This window comes from Cydia fagiglandana, chromosome 14 (genome assembly GCF_963556715.1).
Source record: "Cydia fagiglandana chromosome 14, ilCydFagi1.1, whole genome shotgun sequence".
Classification (NCBI taxonomy): domain Eukaryota; kingdom Metazoa; phylum Arthropoda; class Insecta; order Lepidoptera; family Tortricidae; genus Cydia; species Cydia fagiglandana.
This window is the reverse complement of record NC_085945.1, coordinates 18,297,596-18,319,227: the sequence shown is the minus strand read 5'-3', so window position 1 is coordinate 18,319,227 and position 21,632 is coordinate 18,297,596. Positions and strand designations below refer to the sequence as shown.

At 37.8% G+C, this 21,632-nt stretch overlaps 2 protein-coding genes across 2 annotated transcripts; one reads left to right on the top strand and one right to left on the bottom strand.

Annotated features, from left to right (window-relative positions):
• Window positions 1-1,613: 1,613 nt before the first annotated feature.
• LOC134670848 (uncharacterized) lies at window positions 1,614-9,108 on the top strand. The gene is made up of 3 exons (XM_063528667.1): window positions 1,614-1,917; window positions 2,474-2,652; window positions 3,279-9,108. Exons 1-3 carry the CDS (start codon window positions 1,749-1,751, stop codon window positions 3,630-3,632), a joined length of 702 nt encoding a protein of 233 aa, XP_063384737.1. The 5' UTR covers window positions 1,614-1,748; the 3' UTR covers window positions 3,633-9,108.
• A 9,500-nt stretch (window positions 9,109-18,608) lies between these two features.
• On the bottom strand, window positions 18,609-19,957 carry LOC134670847 (uncharacterized). The gene is made up of 2 exons (XM_063528666.1): window positions 19,103-19,957; window positions 18,609-18,736 (listed from the first exon to the last, which is right to left on the bottom strand). Exons 1-2 carry the CDS (start codon window positions 19,925-19,927, stop codon window positions 18,713-18,715), a joined length of 849 nt encoding a protein of 282 aa, XP_063384736.1. The 5' UTR covers window positions 19,928-19,957; the 3' UTR covers window positions 18,609-18,712.
• Between the last annotated feature and the right edge of the window lie 1,675 nt (window positions 19,958-21,632).

Sequence of the window (21,632 nt, the reverse complement as noted above, 5' to 3'; positions counted from 1 at the left end):
GATTTTTTTAGGGTTCCGTACCCAAAGGGTAAAACGGGACCCTATTACTAAGACTTCGCTGTCCGTCCGTCCGTCCGTCCGTCCGTCCGTCCGTCCGTCCGTCCGTCTGTCACCAGGCTGTATCTCACGAACCGTGATAGCTAGACAGTTGAAATTTTCACAGATGATGTATTTCTGTTGCCGCTATAACAACAAATACTAAAAACAGAATAAAATAAAGATTTAAATGGGGCTCCCATACAACAAACGTGATTTTTAAGCAACGTCGGGAGGGGTCAGTACTTGGATGGGTGACCGTTTTCTTTTTGCTTTTTTTTGTTTTTTTTTTTTGCATTATGGTACGGAACCCTTCGTGCGCGAGTCCGACTCGCACTTGCCCGGTTTTTTAATTTAGAGCATAGAGCGCTGTCAGTGCAGTGTTGCCAGATGGTCACAAAAGTCACATTTTTCGTGAATTTTGGCCTTCTCGTGTGACATGTGCGTGACTTTCGATCATGAGGCAATTTTTGTGACTTTTTAAGCTAGTCGAAGTTTGGACAAGTTTAATTCTGCAATTCGTATTATTTAGGAACGCAGTGAACGCACCCAAGTTGACACTTGCACTTGCACTTTTACATCCACCATCACGTTTATTATAATACTCGTGGCAAAATGAGACTTGTTACTTTGACATGACGGTGTTATTTAGTTTGATAGTATACCAAGTAGTTATCTATACGCCTCTCGCGGCCTCTGATTCGATCGGGCAGTTTAATCAGATTGGCGAAAATTTGACGAATCTGAATACGCCTTAAATCGGAGATTGACGCCAATTTTATTTCTGATCAAATCAGTCGATTTGTTCATCCCGTCTGGATACCGCTTAAAGGCTCTCGTGATTGTTCAAAAACTGATAAGAAAGTTGCATTTTATCCACATGTGAGGCAAAGTAATCAAGTGCAAATTTTGCTGGTAGAATTGATTATTTTCAGGAACAAAAATATCAATTGATTTATGGTGATATTAATATTAGTACCCCTAAATTGAAAAAATGCCCCAAAAAGAAAATACTGGCGTCACAAATTGGTATTCTTGCGCCCGTACTCCGTTTTATCGGTAATATCGGTCATAATCGGCGATTTAATTCGGCGAGCCAAATTGGCGTTTGCGTCCGCACGTCCTGATTCGATCGGGCAATTTAATCAGATTGGCGAAAAATTGACTAGTCTGGATACGCCTTAAAATTCATGAAATCGATCACAAATAGCATTAAGTATGAAAATGTGTGTTTCAAAAAGAAAAATCATATAAAGTTAGTACATTTTTTGTGAAATATATTATTTTCTGAATCTGAAAATCGATTTAAAGTTGGTCAAGCAGATCTTGTCAGTAGAAAAAGGCGTCAAATTTGAAAACGGATATCGTCTCATAGAAAATTTGAATTTCGCGGCTTTTTGTACTGACAAGATTTGCTTGACCAGCTATACCTACCCATACAATACAATAATATAAAAATGTGACTTAAGCAGCAAAAACGTGACTTTTAGGGAAACGAAACGTAACTTAGGACTCCAGAGCCCTGGCAACACTGTGTCAGTGTCACCTGTCACTGCAACATGAAGATAGGTATTGTGTCAATTTGTGATGCCTTCATTAAATCGTACACCGAATCATTACATTAGATTAGTAAAGAGACCATTGTCTTTAGCTTTAATCGTTTCCTTACCTCTGTAGTCTTTTACGATTTGACTATTAGCTTTTTTAGTGAAATGCCGCGAAAACCGTGTTATTGGACGCGAAAATTAGAGCTGGATCTCGTCGAGTTCGTGCGACAAAGAGACTTCATTTGGAAGCCATATGGAAACACTAACCATCACATACAGCAGAAGTACAAGGCCTATGCTGAGTTTGCTGCGAAACTGGGCGGTGGATTTACTGGTAGGTACCTCGTTTGTTTGTTAACTCTGTGGAGGATGTACAGCACTTTTTATTGGAATGTGTTCGGACTCGGGACAAGAGGGCACAATTATTTGAAGCTGAGGGCTATACAGCAACAGATGTTGGGGTTTTCCAGTCGATATTGGCGGAACCCCTATCTAAACATGCGAAGTTCGTGTACCATTTCTTTGATATCTAGCAACACTAATGTAATGTAGAGTAATGTAATGTAGAGGCCCAACGGAGCCGACATGTCCCATAGATAAAGGCTCCTTCTAAATACGTAGATAAAAAAAAAAAAACGGTACCGTAAAATACTATAACATTGCCCTTTCAACATGACTTTGCCCACCACGTTACCGTTCAGTAGAAGCGAGATAACTTAAAAGTAGTTACAAATACGCTTGCTTCAGAAAGTGTTATGTTGGAAGGGCAATGTTATAGTATTTTACGGTACCTATTAATTTGACTATAAATTCATTATCTTGACTCTGATCAAGTGGGTTACTGATAATAGCTTATTTAAAATATGTATTCATGATATTGTCTGTGGCAGCTCGCTCCGTCCGTGATCGCTGGGTGAACATACGAAGTACGTACAACCACAACGTGCGTCGTATCGAGCGGTCCAGGGAGACTGCCAAGACTCTTGAAGAGGTCTATGTGCCATGCTGGCCGCTATGGAAACCGCTGCAGTTTCTCCGGGAAGGTTCTAGAAAAGAAGATGTCTATGAAGTATGAAAAATTATGTTATATTTTTGGAAATTGTCATGTTTGTGAACTCAATTTGTTGTTTGACGACCGGTCTGGCCTAGTGGGTAGTGACCCTGACTGCGAGGCCGATGGTCCTGGGTTCGAATCCCAGTAAGGGTATTTGTATGATGATACAGATATTTTTTCCTGAGTCATGGGTGTTTTCTATGTATTTAAGTATTTGTAAATTATATATTTCATTGTCTGAATACCCACAACACATGCCTTCTTGAGCTTACTGTGGGACTTAGTCAATCTGTGTAAGAATGTCCTATAATATTTATTTATTTATTTATTTTATTTATTTATAACTTGTACACACTCTTACTCAGAACTTTCCTATTTTATTTTTTTAATAAAATAAAATAGCCTTTATTTACAGAACAGAGAATAGAATATAGTTGCACTTTATCTCTCTATTATCTCCCATCTTTTGTATTCTTTGTCTGCTTGCCCTTCGGCAAAGGCCTCCTCCAACCTTTTCCACTCTCTCCGATCTAATGCCACTCTGCTCCAGGTACGGCCAGATACCTGCGCTATGTCATCGTCCCATCTCATTAGAGGTTTCTTCGCCTTTCTTTAATATGTTTTGCTATTTTATTTCACAGGGCTATTCCATGGACTTCAAAGAAACTGACAATGTGGAAGTTAAAGTTGAATTTGAAGACATGGACAACCCAGAACTTCTACAAATCCGACAGCGAGGCCAGAGAACTGACCGACCTAGGCGCAGAGCTCCAATATCGAAAAAGAAAAAGAATACCAAGTGTAAAAAAGTCCTGGATGATCTCCTTATTGCTATGAAGCCGTTAGTGTCCAATGTTCCTTCGGAGACCAATAATTACTGGTTCTTTAGTCGTCATGTCACTGAGCGATTGAACAGTATGAGGGAAGAGGATGCCCTGGCAGCAGGCCAGGAGATCATGAAGCTATTGGAGTGGCCTGGTACTGACATTACTTGAAGACAGCTTGGCAGAGTGGGCTTCCAAACCACTAGAAAAATATTGAACTCTTCAGCAGCTACTTTTTGAAATGATGAACACAATATTTTGACAGAAGTTTGACTTCACTTGAATTCTGAGTAAATCCTTAAAATGGTACCAGAAATGCATATAAATCTGATGTCAGCCACCAGTTAGTCCAGTTAAAAGTCTGTGTGTCATTTGCTTGTGGCCATAATTACCCCTTTCTAACTCCTTTTTATCCCATTCCTTAGGTTGTATTTAGGAGTTTGTCTGTATACAAACAGTTGTTTTTCAGCAAAATAAAAAACTTATCTCTTTGGTTTTCTGAATAACACTCTTAATTGCTTAAATATCTATGTTGTGATACAAAAAAAATTGTCAATTAATAAAAAAAAAAATCTTGAATGCGACAGATGTTCTGCCAAATAATAAAGGTAAAATCACAGACTTGAATATACCCTAGATGACGCAAATGCATTTACTTCGCGTTTCTGAACTCTGACCAAGCGTCGAGGTTGGCCGTCGCTATTGACAGTCCACGCACGTCAGTTGTTGCATTGCAGCCGATAGTCCGTAAAAAATTAAAAAATGCCTCGTTGCGTGATAATTAACTGCCTCAGCCCAAAAATTGCAAACACCCAAGGGCAAGAACATATTTCCTATCACAGGTATTAAGTAATTTTAAAATGATATTATGCGTGAATTCATTTTAAACAATTTTTCAAGTATTCCAGGTTGTGTTTCCAATGATGTACCTAAGTAACTATAAATTAACGTTACAAAACTGTATTTACATTACATTGCGCGTTTGCTTTGAGCGTTTGATCTGAAGTTCAAGAGTATATGAATATCGGAACAGCGATACTGTCGAGCATAGCTACTACTTCGTGGTACAGCCCATTTATCATTCGTCTGTCAAATTTAGCGACTAGTGTTGTTCGTTCTACAATATCAATAATTGATTCTAATGAGCAGCATCTGCTGCAAGTAAGGCTGTTTAATATTTTTTGCAACAAAACCACTGACGTAAACCGCTGTCTGGTTGTAGAAATTTACTAAATTTTCATCCTCCTCCAAATCTTCTGCCAAATGCAGGACAGGCACGTCGTCCTCAGGGGATATCTGCTCGTGCGGTTCTTGAATTTGTTGTTCATTTAAGGTTCCTCCTTCTTTTTTCGTTCCAAAAACGACATCGTGGAAATCGAAAATGATTTGGTTGTCGTCTTGTTCACAATTCGCACCGCGTAGTGCTGGCGTACTTAAGCGCGTCAAAATTGACGATTTTAATGCTGAACCAAAATGGTAGCATGTCGGAATCCTGTTTGTCGGACTACCTTATTAATCCAAAAAGATTTTCCAGCGAATCCTGGTTCAGTTGACGCAGGTTCAAATATTTCATTCCTCTGGCGTTTACAAAATCCCATATATCAGAAATTGATATTATGTATCCTTTAACACACCTAACATTTTTCAAGGTAACATTGTTGCCAGCTTTCAAAAATTTGAGACTTTAATTTTTCATTATATGTTCTCCATTTGTTATGATGAAAACTTGTTTTTGATACGTTTTCTCGTTTATTTTTTTTTATGTCTTTGTAGCTAGCCGGATCATTAGTACAGTCAAAGAGCTGATCTAAATCTTCAATAACTTCGGCAGTCTGCATTAATTCATTTTTGGCAGTGTCATCAACTGATTCTGCCTGTAGTTTCAGTATGGCTGAAACCGTATTACTTAATATTTGTGCTGCTAGTTTAACTTTCCTTTTGCTTTTATATTTGGGCAGAACTGCTCGTTTCGAAATTTTCATGAAATGGAGAGTGTTTAAATTTTTCTCCTCGAGTTCGATTAAATGCTTCCATTTGCCATATAGTGTAAAAATGTTTGTTCCATCAATAAGGAAATAATTGACTGTAATTGGCATCAATGGAAATTCCGCTCAACCTCTTTAGTAAATCCAAAGCACCCACATTGATAGGTCTTTGGTCGCAAACTGTACCAATTACTAAGAATCCATGTTGAACGACTCTTTGTATTATTGTCTTAATTATGACCGACAGTCTTTCTGAACTGACAGTTTTTTTTTGTGATGTTGTTATACTTGTATGTCTTTTCTATCACGGAACAATGGTGTTCCGAACCTTTGGGAGGTGTGCGCGGATTCGTAGTCAACACGTACAGGCACTTTTGGCACTAATTAAATGTAAGGGGTACACCGAGCGGATGCTGCCCTTGCCCATGCCCAATGCCCATGGGACGCAGGGTGTAAGTTGAGTGTTGATGGGAAAAAAGGAATTATAATGGGTTTTTAAATTCCTTTCTATCGCTGATTCTTCTTGGATTTGCTTGTATCTCGAAATGACATTTGATGAGAAGAAACGTTGCAAGAAACTCATTTTTTTTTATCTAGCATTTATTGATATTGGCCTGCTTGACTACCTCGTTGTCTGTTCAAATTCAGATTAGGCCTGTAATTAACTGAACGGATTACCTTGATAAAGCCGTCCTTTACTGCAATCTCTCCCTAAATATAAATATGATCCCACTGGGTAATCGTTTTTGTTAACGGGCTCCCTCACGCCAATGACCTTCGTACTGAATCCCTTAGTTTTCTAATGTTTTTTGTAGCTTATCATATTAATAGCAACGGCTTTAAGCAATATACTCGTAGTATCCCATATTTACTTACCTACTTCAAAGTTCATTGTCTTTGAGAAATTTGGCATCAATTTTAGACTAAAAAACTGGCCATAACATTTGTGTTAATAAGTTTAAAATTAAAACTTTAAGACACGTTTTTCAAGATTTCAAAACCGAACCTAAATACGTGGGTTGTTTACGACTTTTACGAGGGTTGTTTGAGAAGTAACTTTGATTATGTACATAAAAGGCGTAAATTGAGAAAATAATAGCGCACCTCGTGTTATAGCAATCACCGGCAAATTTTGCAGGCTGGGGTGCAAGGAAGGTTATTTTTTTGCATGACTATCGGCTGGTTTCGCATCCAATTTTGCATCCACACCTATCCAGCTTCTTAACTGCATGCCATATATAGTCTAATTCACTCAATTAGCCTCTAATGAAAGGTCTGGTCTTCTCTTCCATCCCCACTTCTCTGGAGATGGTCGGGTTGCTACGTGACTTATAGTGCACGCCCCCATATTTCTCCAGCCAGGAGGGCAGCGGCAGTAGGAGGTATTAAAGAGAGGGTCTTCTCGCCGGTGACAAACATTTGGCGTCGAGCTTCATTCACCTGTGTCAAATCGCACCGGGGATTGTACATTTTGTTTGTGAACATCTCCAGTGATATGATATGTTCGTCGGTAATCTCTTTAACGGTAGGTGGGAGAACTAAACATGTAAACGCTGCAGTGAATGCAGGGTCCTTCCATGCAGACCAGGCACTCCGCTTACCTTACCTGAAAAGAATAACATAAACAGGTAACGAACCAACTATATTATATTATTTACAGCTAACCTGAATTACTTACTTAAGGGCAAGGGCTATACAGATATTCTAACAGAAACTGAGTCGCAAAAAGGCAACAGTGTTTGGTAGAAATTACGTTCTGCTTTTCAAAGCGTGAAAGTTCGTTGTAGCTTCGTTATAAATTATTTTAATTTTGTTTGTTACGGATTCCCTAAAGAGGTAGTTTTCGGTGTAAATTTCAGTATCTGATAAGTTGCTCATTTTTCCCACTGCCCTCTGCTGCATACAGTGTAATTTGTTGGGCTGTTTTAAGTATAAATCACATTTATTGTGCACTCCAAAGTTGTCATTATGTTATAAAAGCGATCTTCTGTATCGTCGTCCAAGTCGTGTTTTGTCGTGTTCTGGGTCTAACACTGCTAATTGAACGCAGATATCTTGATATTTTTGGAAAACGGTGTGCAGTTACGCTTTTCTAGTAGTTAAGCTATAGTTAACAGTTTAGGATCTTGTTGATGGAACCTTTCCATTTTTGTCATGGAAGCTTTGCATTGACCTCTGGATGCTATTAACTTCTTAATATTTTCGGCCGCCATTATGGCGTGTGCGCAGCGCGCACGCGGACACGAGAGTACCCATTAGTTGTGTGTCTTGTAGCAATACTGTAGCTTTTTAACAGGTTCCAATGACTGAACTATCACTTAAATAACACTAAATTTTTCTTCCGACAAGACATTGAGCATGGGCATAGCCGTGCAGTATTTTTAAGTCTGAAACTGTATTTTTAACTATGAAACTGAAAAATACTGGTTTCATCTGGCGCCCCACGTTGGGCGCCAGATGTAACCAGGTTGGAGTGGTTTGCGATTCAAACGGCGGAATAACTTTTACTTTTATAATTGAAATAATTCGATTACAGTACAGTACAGGATGAATTCTACGTCGACCAAGTATTCGCGTGTTCTATTTCGACGCCAGCGCCATTTCTCGACATATATTGTCCCTAATGGCGTAGTTCCGCTACTCGTCACTGGATGGCGTTAGTAGTGGTGTTACAGTATCTTATAAGAAAACCGCTACCGATCTCGCTTTCTAACCTTTAGACTATTATTCTCCTACTTTAAAACAGTAGAAAATAGTAAACAGCTTATCTTGGTAGATGCCCGTCTTTTTTATAGTCCAGTCAAAATTCTGTGATTAACATCATTTTTCTTAGTGTTTTATTTTCAATAATTTTACGGTATATCCATGATAATTTTGTGTAAATATGACATATTTTTGATATTTTTATAACTATGACAAAGAAAAAAATAATTTTATAAATAATATGACATGTATTAAACTTGTGAGATTGTGTATTCATAGATTATAAAAAAATATTGTATGGTTACGGTTTGTACAATGAAACTTCACGGTTGATATCAAATTATTGTAAGCACTGTCTATATCAACGAAACAGCCCACCGTGGCAAGCCCGTTGGTATACCCAGTCTGGATTCGTGACACTAGCCTAGTTAAATTGTCCATGCAAGATCTGAATCTCCTAAAACCTATAGTCTCATCTGAAAAATGGTTTCCCTTTTCGATATACCATTCTAGTCTACGTGTAAGAATTGTGTGAGTGTGAAATGTCTTGCATGGACAGGACAGCAGAGAAATTGGTCTAAAGGTCACATCTTGCCTTATGTCTGCACCGAGTTTCGGTATAGGAACTATTTGAACGCTGCGCCACTGTATCGGGAGAAAGCTGCTAGATAAAAACATATTAAATATATTTACCAGTACATGTTTGGCTACATCTGGAAGATGCCTAATCATAGAATAACATATATTATCCATGCCCGGTGCTGTATCAGATTGTTTGATAGCGTTCTTTAATTCATGTACCGAAACTGGCGACGACAAACATATGTTATTGCTAATAGCAAAGGTAGGGGCTGCGGGTGTTACATAATCTGGTGCTAAACTAGATGCTCATCCTTCTCGCGACTTATTGTTGTTCTATGTGCTCTGTAGTCCTTCAGCCATTTCATTTTGTTCCACATTTCACTAGAGGATGTAGCACTATCAACACTATCACAAAACTTTTGCCACGCCTTAGTACTTCCTTGTCGAATCAGCCGCTGAGCAACACTAACTTTGTTTTGTAAAACAGATAAATTATCCGGTGTAGGGTTTCGCCTGAAGATTGCCAACGCTCGACGTCTCTCTGCAACGGCCTTAGATATATCTTGATTCCAGTAGGGTCTTGGAGTAAATCTTTGCTGACGAAGAGGATTCTCACATATTTTAATTATAGGAATTGAGGCATTCGCAGCTCTTTCCGTAGCATCAATGAACTTGTCATATGCCGTTTGTGGGTTCTCTGGCAGGATGAAGTCTGTAAATTCTTCTTGTGCAGTGCTTCTATACTTTGCCCAGGCCAGTCGGCTTTTCTAAAGTTGCGTCTGTTTTTATGTCTATCTGACTTATTAATATCGGTATTTAATTTAATCATTAAGTGATCGCTGTCAAGATTTTCGTTAAGTACTGACCAATTGCAGCTGAACTTTAAAGCTATATCTGTAGAAGCTGGCTTACTCTGGAGTAACGTCAGGGGAAGATTTCTGTACTGCGCCGTTCACCAATTTAATTCTTGTATGAGTACCATTGTTCAGAGTAACAAGACCCTTTTCAACACTAGAATCATGAATCTGTTCCCCTCTCACATCCATTTTTATTGACCAATTAGTGTGGTGGCCATTTAAATCCCCTGCTACAAGGCATTTCCCGTCAGCTAGTGTAAATATCTGGTTCCAGTCCCTCTGTACTACACAAGCCGTCGGTGGACAATATATTGATATTACATTTTCTAAGAAATTACAGTTTAGTATCTTCATATGGATCAATTCAATATGTGTGTTGGTTAGATGAGAATTGCATTGTTGTACTTTAACTGATTTGTGGGCTAACACTGCCACCCCCCAATTCCATCGCCACGATCAGATCTGAATATGTTGTAACCGCTTATCTTGAATTGGCTAGCCGAGTCGAGCCATGTCTCACTTATTAAAGCAAGGCGTATCTTTTCTTGATGTAATAGCGATTCCAATTCTAGTCGTTTAGGGCGAATGCTTTGGGCATTCCATTGTATTACATTTAGGGTGACGTGTGAGTTGTTACGGTCCATAATTCTTTTATAAAGCTTAAGCCTGGCAGATCTGTCATATACTGTAAAACTATTGATATTATCCCGTCTAAAAAGGGACTCATACAACTTTTGATCTTATAGATCTTATATCTCCAACCATGCAACGATCTTATATCTTCAAACAGTTTCCTCTTAAGTTTAGCCAACAACACCTGCCAGGTATTTTTTTCTTTGTGCTCCGATCGTTCTTCTTGGCTCTTGGGACCACTTTCACTGACACTCTTAACCGACATATTGTCATCAAATAAAATTTCCGCTTGATCTTTCCTATTTTTCACACTTCTTGTTTGCATTCACTATCCTATTAGAGTTGACTTTACTTGTTTTAACCGACACAGCGTAGCTAGTCTTCTCAAGCTCATGTAGGAGGTTCCTGAGTATCCTGAGATTGTTCAAATAGAGCTTGTGACTCAACTGGTTGAGAAGGTACTTGTGGCAATATCTCAGGTGTAAACATAGGGGACGGAATATGAATAGTGTACATAGCAAGCGCCCTTTTATATGAACAATTAAATTTTGTCATTAGATCTCTTATTTTCCGTTCTTTAACATACACTGGGCATACTTTCGCCATTGCCATATGACGACCCGAACAGTTGTTGCACTGAAAGATTGTTGTCGTGTAATTAGGATGGTCCTCTGAGCATTTAGGGCACACAATTTTACTAGAAGGGCACATTTTAACAGTGTGGCCATACCGCCAGCATCGTGCACATTGTGTAACAGGATAGTTATATGGAGAGACCTTGGTTCTAGTATCATATATATAAACATATGTCGGCAGAGATGCGCCCTTAAAGGTAATTCTAACAGCTTCACTTGTTACCCACTTTCCGTCAGCAGTATTCCTGCGTTTCAAACGTTTCACTGCCAAAATCGCCGTATCACTTACAAGATCTTGTAATATCTCCTCCTCAGTCATCTCAAGGTCAACATCAAAAATAACACCATACGACTGATTCTTTTCAAGCGTTCTGTGACATTTAAAGCCACCCTCGTTAAAGCGCTTTGATTGGATTAGCGACTCGGCACTGTTATCACTACTACAGTGGATCAACACTTTGTACTCATTAACGTATTTTATTCGCGTTATGCCCAGCCGGCCTACCCAAGGTTACAATCGCTATCGCTTCGACAACGAAAACCATTATGTCTCTCTATCGCACTTCCATATTAGTGCGACAGTGACAGTTGCGTTTCGATCGCTACGGAGCGTAAGCGATCGGCATCTTGGCTACGCGGCCTGTATCCCTTCGGCTTTTAATAGCTTCGCCAATCCAAATTGCTTCGGTAGTTTTTCTGTACACGTAATACAAACTTCAGTCATACACATACATCGTTATCGCGGGAGCAAATATAAATTTATTAAAGAAGTGGTAAAACAGACTGCCCGTTTAGTAAAAACAGACCTTTCTGCCTACACATTATAAGCCTCCAAGAAGTTCATCATACATAGCACGAAGTTTTTGTTGCATAATGTTCATAAATCTTGCTTTACACTCTGTTAGTAAATAATGACCCGGAATCGACATATCAAATAAATATTCATGATTTATTTTGTACAACATTATTTAATTTTTGTTGATCTCAAGTGATTTTCGTAATATACGACATAAATTTTCTCTATGTTTTCTACTCTTAATCTGCGGCGTCGTGCAGTAAATATCCATTTTAATTGGCTAAATGATCTTTCGACTGCTACTGTTGTAATGGGTGCGTTTTTAAAACGACGGAAGTAATCAAATGTAGAACGATATATCGTTGAATCTAGTACTATCTCCTTCTCCGATATCAGTTCACACATTTTTTTCATAACTTCATATCCGGCATTTTTCTGCAAAACCACTTTGAACTTTTTTAAAATCTGTTTTCCATCTTTATTCAAAATTAATTTGGATATATGTTTGTATGTATTTTGTACTATGGTCAAACTTTCACTAAGAGATAGATTTTGGCACTGCAGTTTATTTATAGCATCTGGTATTACTTGCAGATACTTTGCTATGAAATTTACATCTTTTCGAACTTTTGCACTGAGTAAAGATTTTTTTGCTTTGACGATGCACTGTGCGTCTGAATTACGAAATGTGTCTATAACGCTTTTTATTTCATCAAAATACTTGTTGTAGTAAGTGGTAGCCTCGATCCATGTTCCCCAGCGAATAATTGTTGGGTTTGGAGGCAAAGGAATTCCATTAAACATTTCTCTTAATGCTTTTACTCTTTTCGGAGATTTGCGAAATACTTTCTTTACATTTGAAATTAATAGGTTAACTTCTGGAAAAAGAACACGAACTTGATCGGCAACTCTGTTAAGAGCATGGGCTAAACATGTAACATGGACAATGTTCGGAAAAAGTGTTTTCAAATTTCTGCCAGCTTTCAACATATACCCCACACCATCAGTCAATAACAACAACACCTTGTCATGCTTATTGTGACCAGGGCCCCACAAATCATCCAGGGCATTTTTTACAGTATTAGTTATACTGATATTGTTCGTTTCATTTAAACATTTGCTTGACAGCACGTGTAGAGTTCCAACATCATCTTCAAGCATAGCACCTACTATAACGTTAGCGATTTGACGACCTATAGCATCTGTGGTTTCATCAACACTTACATATATATACGCGTCTTTTAATTCGTCTCTAATTATATCCATCTCTTTGTCGTATAATTCATTCACGCAAGTCTGCCTCAGCAAACATTCTGAAGGGACCTGAACAGTTTTTTCAAATTTTCCAGATACACAATCTTCAATGAAATTTTTAAATACAGGGTTCTCTATTTGAGACCACGGTATGTTACAGCTTACTAGAAATTTTGTCAGTTCCAACCTAAAATCTTTTTTGAGAGAAGTGTATCTTTCAGAGTTAAAATGACGTTTCACGGAAGATTTAGTTTTACAAAAACTAATATTGCACTTCGAGCAAAATAGATTTGTATCGCGAGCCTCTAGCTCAGGATAATCCTGTATAAACAACCCCACAAATTCATCACATGTTATTTTCCTTCGAGGCATTTTAAAGGCAACTTCTATTTGATTATGTTGTTACAAATAAAGATCAGTCAAGATTGACAAATGTCTAAATTGACTGATAAGGTTGCGTACCTAATAGGTAATCTTTTTAAGTACCAATCAAGTCAAGTGTGGAGGTAAGATAGCATTGATATTCAATAAAATAATTATACATTTTAAGGTCGTAGGTATAAACGTTTCTCTATACGAATGTCATTTCTGTTTTTGACTGTTTTTTATAATCTTTCAGTATTGTCAAATCGTATTTGCTCCCGCGATAACGATGTATGGTCATAAATGTTATTTCTTCCGCAGTTCCCGACGCGTCATTATTAACTCCCCTTCTGTTGAATCTTTTTGCCCTTCGGCCCACTCTAATCCACTGCTCCTCTCCATTTATATCCCTACCTCTTTTAGCTGGCCGATCTAACCCTAAGTAATGCTCGCTTTCCATGTTTTCACCACCGCCAAACACCATCACCTCACTTTCGTCACAAGCCACGTTGTTATTCTTCTCCATGTCATCACACTGATCACTCTCCGAAAGATTGTCTTTATCCATCTTATCCATTTAAATACAGCCACAATCTTGAAATCATCGCTTGTATATAAACTGCGCGCGTGTGACCTTGACCCGTACGAATTCAAGAAATAATAATTCGTCGCGTCCGTCGCTCACTAGCGCGGAGCGCCCGCGCGCAGCTGGAATTCATCCATACATCGAAAGAAATATAAATTGTAATTGTTTGTTGCCGCCAGAGAGTTATCAGAAGATGATTCTGTATTTCAATTGTTTTACTGAATGACTAAACATACGTACCAGAATTTAGTTTCTATTGTGGGACTATTAAGTATGTCGTGGGGTATCGCAGAGTGCGCGTGGACCCCGCAGACTAGGGGATAACTTACTTGGAAGTACACGAAGGAAACTCAGTCTTGTTAGTGAACTTATATTGTGTATTAACATACAGCCAGACTTGACTCTAGGAGCGGAGCGGCGAATCGATGCTATCGTGACGAGAGGCTTCGAGAAAGAGGAAATATATGGCGTCAGACATGCATAGATAAAATAGACACTTCAGTGTTGTCATACCATAGAGCAGGATAAGATTAAGTGATGCATACACTGACAGACTTCAATAGGCACCACTGATACAAAGGCAAAATACAGCAATGCGAGAATGTGTGGCTGATTAGTGGAAATTTGGTCAGATACAACCGCTTTAGGGAAAAGGCCAATGTCAAATAATTTATTTGGACCGGTTTCCGTTTGCGCTTCCCACGTAGGGGCCTGTGTCTAAAGCGCCCTCCAGACTATGCGCGTGAATCGCGGGCGAAGCCGCGAACGCGAGTGTGGAGTCTAGTTCGCTGATTTGCGAAATCGACTCCAGACTCGCGTTCGCGGCTTCGCGCCGCGATTCGCGCACGAGTGTGGAGCGGGCTTCATAAGTGTGTAAGCTTGCTATTGTATGAAGGGTTAGCAAGTGCACAGGTGCACTATGTGATGTTGGATTGTAATAGTATTTGATGTTAAACGGTAGGATGATCTCATAATTCGGTGATAAAATCGAAATTTGAATAAAAGTCCATGTTATTATCAATCAATGTCTTTACTTTTAATTGTAACTGCAGACAGTCTTTACTATTGGCATTTAAGCAGTCATTTAAATCTTAATTATAACAAACAATACTGTTCATAATCTAGTATTAAAATAAATTGCACGTTTTTGCAAAATCAATACTTAAGTACTTATCCAAACAATCAAATCTATTTTTTATTTATTATAAATTGCTGGAATTGTCACTACATGCATCACACAAATATTTTTTAGTTCTTATCAACTTCTTGTTTTTTCTTTTTATTTTATCATCGTCCAGATGTTCTAAGAATTAAAAAATTACAATAAATAATTAAAAAAATACTATAATAAGTTAAAAAAAAAATAACTCGTGTAATTGGTGATAACCACTAAACTAAGATATTTTAATAAAGAGCTGCTCTAATTAAGTAATGGCTGAGCAGTTGCGTTGCGTGCAGGTTGAACGAGAGTAGCAAAATTTCTACAAGGCAAATACACAATCAGAATATATTAGCCTACTATTGGTTGATAAGTTTCGGCAATAACAAGGGAACGATGCGAAGTGAATAGCGAAATCACCCGCGGTCTATGGAGAAGAATATAATTACTACTTTATTTCTGCTCAACCAATACCTCAACTCAACACACAACAAATACACATAATGGGGCAAATTCTGGAACCTTCCATTGCCTCTGCGAAGGCCTCGTCCTCGGCGACTCTACCCGAAGAATCGTCCTGGTGGGCGGGATGAGTAAGCTCCTCTGTATTCTCAACTTGAAGTTTCTTGTTCTTTCTTTGAATTGTCATATTTTTCATTTGTTTTGCGTTGCTGGTATCTGGAACTATATGCTGCTTCTGATTCTTGACTTGTGCTCTCTTCATTATTAATTTTTGTTTCTGCATCTAAGTCTTGCTTTTACAAAGTCAAAATCCTACTTTTTCTTTTCACTTGCCATTGTTTCTATTGCTGTTATGACATTACCGTAAGGCACATTGTATCGTGTTAAGCATTTAGTATTCAATGAAACAATAACATAATTGAGAACTCCGTGTATTCCACAAGTCAGTTTGTTCGTTACAGTTTTTTGCTTGGACGCGTCGGTCACGTTATAGTCACGTGATCGTAGTGTGTTCCAAAACGCCTTAACTAAGAACATGATACATCTTCCCCCTTATGTGATAAGTCTGTCTCATAGTCTTTAAGATAAGCTGGAGGGTTAATAACACGTTTAGGTCTGCCTTCACAATTAGCCGAAGGTCCAGGTTCCATCATTCGTTCAGAACCCATAGGCAACTCCGAGTCCCCATCCTCAGGTATAACGCATCGCCTCGGCGAGCTAACAGAAACATCTGATGGTATATTGGAAGTTGCTGATGGCTTCAGTTGCGAAGAGTTCCTTCTTAACATAGAACCCTGATCATCTTGGATCAAGTAAGACCTGGGCGAACTGTGAGAGTCCACTATTTTGGCTGGCAACCATACATTTTCTCTGCGATATACAACATCTTGCCCTTTTTCTAGAGTATAATTATAATGTCTGGCAGTTTTATCATAATTAGTTTTATTCATCAAAATCAGTGACTACTTTTGGTGCAAGCAAGTTGTTGTGTATTGGCAGTGTAGACTTAGTAAAACGACTAAACAACAATTGAGATGGAGAGTATGGTGAACCTATCACTGGGCTATTCCTATATTCTAAGATAACAAGATGTATGTCTAAATTTTCATCCTTGCATTTTTTTAACATATTCTTTGCTATACCAACATATTTTTCAACAAATCCATTCGATTTAGGATACAGCGGGCTAGATGTAACAACAGAGAATTTATACATTTTTGCAAAGTTTTTAAATTCAATTGAGTTGAATGGCATGTTGTCAGCTCTGAGAATGTTTGGTATACCATGAGTAGCAAATAAGGTTTTTAATATTTTTATAACTGTTGCAGCAGTCATAGAGTTAACTTTTATTAGATCAAACCACTTAGTATAGTAGTCGGCCACTACTAGATAGTTTTCATTACCATAATTTAGAAAATCACAACCCACTTTATGATATGGGAGTGATGGTGTAGTTTCATCTAATAATAAGGATTCCTTTACTTTTCTAGTACTATATTTTTCACATAAATGACATTTACTTATGGTATCAATGACATCACTTTTCATGTTTAGCCAAAAGAAAAGTGACTTTACTCTACCCAGCGTTTTAGTGATACCAAAATGTGCAGAGTGTACTCTTTCCATAACAGTTTTTTTAAGAGATGAAGGAACTATAATCCTATTATCTAAATATACAATATTATTTTCAACTACAATGTTATTTTTTAATTTCCAATAAGGTTTGACAAGATCTGTAACTTTATCAATATTTGTAGGCCAACCATTATTACAGTATTCTATCATTTGGGATAGTGCTGCATCTTTACATGTGGCTTCTGTAATCTCTATGAGAAAGCTGTCACATACATTCACAGTATGAACAACATGGTCCAAAGATTGTTCAAGTGTACTAGCATCAGCTTTAGAAGAGGCTCTACTTATAGCATCCGCAATCAACATCTGTGAACCCTTAACATACTGGACATCAATATCATATATATTTAGTTTTAATCTAATTTTTCGTAGTCTTTGTGATGCAATGGAATAAATTTCTTTTTTCATTAATGCAACTAATGGTTGATGATCAGTTTGGACTACAGTATGCCTACCATATATATAATAATGAAATTTTTTACAAGCAAATAAAATGGCTAAAAATTCCTTGTCTATTTGACCATATTCACATTCAGTTTTACTTAGGCTTTTAGATGCAAATGCAACTGGTTGTTTAAACTGCATCAAAACGCAGCCAATTGCATTTTTTGAACTATCAGTCTGGATAGTTAAAGGTTGCTTGGGATCAAAATTTCTTAAAACAGGTGGACTAATAAGAATGTTTTTGATTTGTTCAATACACTTTTCATGAGTCGCTCCCCACTGAAACATAACATCTTTTTTTAAAAGTTCTCTTAGCGGGCTTGTTAATTCGGACAATCTTGGGATGTAATCTCTCATATAATTTACCATGCCCAGAAACCTCTGTAAACTTTGTTTATCGGAGGGCGAGTCATAATCCATTATAGCTTTAACCTTATTTTTATCAGGCATCAGGCAACCATTAATTATCTCATGACCAAAATACTTTACTATTTCAGGGAGATATTGAAATTTTTTAAGATTAAATTTAATATTTAATTCTCGTGCCCTTAATAAGACTTTTTCTAAAGCCACATCATGCTCCTCTTTTGTTTTGCCATATATTAAAAAGTCATCAATATATATAAATGTATTTTCTATGTTTTTGAAACAATTTTCACAGTTTTCTTGAAATATTTCAGCTGAAATGTCTAATCCGAATGGTAAAACATTAAAATTGTATGTGCCAAAGACTGTTGAGAATGTACAAAGCTTTTTAGTAGATTCAGAAAGACCAATTTGCCAAAAAGACTCTTTCAAGTCTAGGACCGAGAAATATTTAGCGTCAGATATTTTAGATTTAAGGTCGTTTATAGTTGGTATTTCATAATATTTCTTAAGAATACACTTATTTAGATCCCTAGGGTCTAAGCACACACGGATTGCATTTTGGTCTTTCTCAACTATCACAATTCTATTGATCCATTCTGTGGCTTCATCCATCTTTGATATGACACCTTTTTTACACAATCGTTCAAGTTCAGACTTAAGTTTTTCTTTTAATTTTAGAGGAACACGATGAGGTGGTTTTGAAATTGGTACAGACCCTTCTTTTAGTAGTATTTGACATTCAGCTGGAAATCTCCCTGTCCCAGTAAATACATCTTGGTACTTTGCAATTAATTCAATTTTCCTTGGATCATCTGTAACAATGTCATTTTCCAGTGAGTCAATTTTATTATGTATTTTCTTTCAACCAAACCTAGCATGGAACAAGCATCTCTGCCCAGGGTTGGTTGAAACTCTGAATCTGTAACAATAAATTCTATAAAATAGCATTTACTCATTAATTTGACTTCCAACAATATAGAGCCATATACTTTTATCCCTGTATTGTTGTAAGCATAGAGATTACATTTAGAAGATTCCAACTTCAGGTTTTTTCTTTGTTTAATCGCTTGATAATCACTGAACGGAATCAAGTTAACATCTGAACCACAATCAAGCTTAAACTTGATACTCTTGGTGTCTTCTATTAATAATGCTTGTGTCCATTCTTTAGAACGTACCTTCTGAACACTGCCACAATAAAATTTGCCATCACTATCTTCCTGATTGTCTGCAATAGCTTTTACATATTTGCTGCGGCACACTGTAGCATAATGGTTGTACCGATTGCACTTTGTACATAATTTGCCACGAGCCGGACACACTTCGAGTTTACGCTCATGTTGCTCTCCGCACCATTTGCATTTCAGTACCATATTATTATTATGTACCGGTTTGCTGTTCGATTTTTTTTCAATCACCTTATCAACCTTGACTTTGCCTTGGACCTCTGCAGCATGTTGACGTCCTAATTCGGCAAGTCGCAACTTTGTAATTACCATGTCCAATTCTGCATCGCCTTCTATGACTATCTTCTTCTGGGTATGCAGGTCATTGGTACCCAATACGAGTCGGTCGCGAACAGCATCATCTTCTTCCGCTCCAAATTTACAACTCTTAACTAGCCTCTTTACATCAGTTAGGAAGCTGTCAAATGGTTCGCTCTCCTCCTGCTTTCTGGTGTAAAAAAGGAACCTTGACTGAAGAACATTCTTTTTAGGCTCACAATAGTCCTTGAACTTCTTCATGACATCTTCAAACTTTACGTCTTCCGTCGTCGTCAACGCAAAGTTATTGTAGATTTTAATGCCATCCTCACCAATTACATTTAAAAGGATCGCCACTTTCCTTGTGTCATCGCTTTTGTCTAAGCCGGACGCCACCAAATATATTTTCAGGTTCTGTTCAAACGTTTTCCAATTCTCCGACAGATTTCCTGATACGTTTAACTTTTCAGGTATGTTAAACATCGACATGATTGACGGAGTAGACTGCGACTGCGCCATGTATCGTGTTAAGCATTTAGTATTCAATGAAACAATAACATAATTGAGAACTCCGTGTATTCCACAAGTCAGTTTGTTCGTTACAGTTTTTTGCTTGGACGCGTCGGTCACGTGATCGTAGTGTGTTCCAAAACGCCTTAACTAAGAACATGATACACACATTGTCCACGGACGCGTCATTTGACGAATGCATGCAACCTACAATTGACGATAGGCGTATTTTGCATATTTGTTGTGTCCACGCTGCGTCATGCAAACTTCATTAACGCTACAAAACGTCTCAGTTTTCTTTCAACTAGTATCCAGAAAACACGTCTTTTTTGTGAAAATGTCAAGTGATGATGATGAAGTGATTATAACTAGGTACTACATTTTTTCTTCTCAACCAATACCTCAACTCAACACAGTCAAATACGCACAATGGGGTAGGGGTTTTCAGTGACTATCATCCTGCCTAAGGGTGACTTATCACGAGCATTTCCTATTTCTCTCCTATTAAACGATTATCTATGTGTAAAGGTATCCTGCTAGTTCCCTGACCTAAAGTACTACTATTAGCACCTTCGCAACTAATATTTTGGTCGTAATCGAATAATAGTCTGACGCTGCCCGTACACTAACTTTTCGCTCTCGTGTAAATGTATACCACAATTGTTGTACATCCCTCGAGTAGTGACGCCATAATATACGCCACTATATCGCTCTCCTCTAACGGTATAGTTAACGCACTAACCGTATCTACCTGTTCTGCGAAGTGTTCCCCCATACTCAGTTTCCCTTTAACGTCAAACTTTCCTTTGATTAGTCTAATTTTTGCGGCCTCTTGATGTTGTGTTCAATCAACCTCAAAATCTTCAAGTCCACAACTCCCCATGTTGAGCAGAATTGGATCACCTGCTTCGCCCTCATTTTTGAGTTTGGACTTTATTCTTATTTACATTAGGGCCATCCATCGAAACCTGCAATTTTTTTTTGTGTCAATGCCATCAGTTGTGGCAACAAATCAGCAGCAGTTGCGTGCCCCAGATAAGCTGAGCCGTAATATCTACTTCGGACTTGATCTACCCTTTCTGAGCAACTTTATTAAGGGGTTTCTTGCATCGATACCCAAATGTTGGCTAACACTGCTTTTAAAATTTCCCAGCGACTTCTCATTTTTCTGCTTATCATTCTTCAGAGATATTTTATTTACTCCATGTACAGTCAGCGTCAGAGAGACGTGACCCCCCTAGTATCAGTATAGAAATTTCGTCATCACACGTAATGTTTGCGTAGCTGTGTGGTTTCATAAGCGGACTTAAGATCCTAAGAAACCGGGTTCGAGACCGATCCAAAGCGTTAGAATCTTTTTGGTTTTTTCTTTGTTTTGTTAAGTTCAGAACTATTGGAAACTAAATACGGGTAATATCAAATATTATAGTAGAAATAGGAAAAAATAAAATAAAAACAATCTTAAAAACACTGTATTTTATTGGTATTTTATATTTGCATAACAGCTGCATTGTAAACAACAATATTATAGTGTGAGTTAATTAAAATTGTGGTATGTTACATAGGCTGCAATTATAGCTGTCTTAATAAGTAATAGCAAGTAATAGGAGGGAACCGGAGGGGAAATCCCTAGGATACTGTCTGTCTATTGAATATAGGCTGGTGGCTGTAACCATCAGAATGACTGAGTCATGAAAGTCCAGACAGGATATAT

Coding starts and splice junctions, on each gene's coding strand:
- LOC134670848 (XM_063528667.1), top strand. CDS start 1,749: ATGCCGCGAAAACCGTGTTATTGGACGCGAAAATTAGAGCTGGATCTC. Junction 1,918..2,473: donor ACTGGGCGGTGGATTTACTG/GTAGGTACCTCG, acceptor TGTCTGTGGCAG/CTCGCTCCGTCCGTGATCGC. Junction 2,653..3,278: donor GAAAAGAAGATGTCTATGAA/GTATGAAAAATT, acceptor TTTATTTCACAG/GGCTATTCCATGGACTTCAA.
- LOC134670847 (XM_063528666.1), bottom strand. CDS start 19,927: ATGGCGCAGTCGCAGTCTACTCCGTCAATCATGTCGATGTTTAACATA. Junction 18,737..19,102: donor ATTGTGGCAGTGTTCAGAAG/GTACGTTCTAAA, acceptor ACATTGTTACAG/ATGATCCAAGGAAAATTGAA.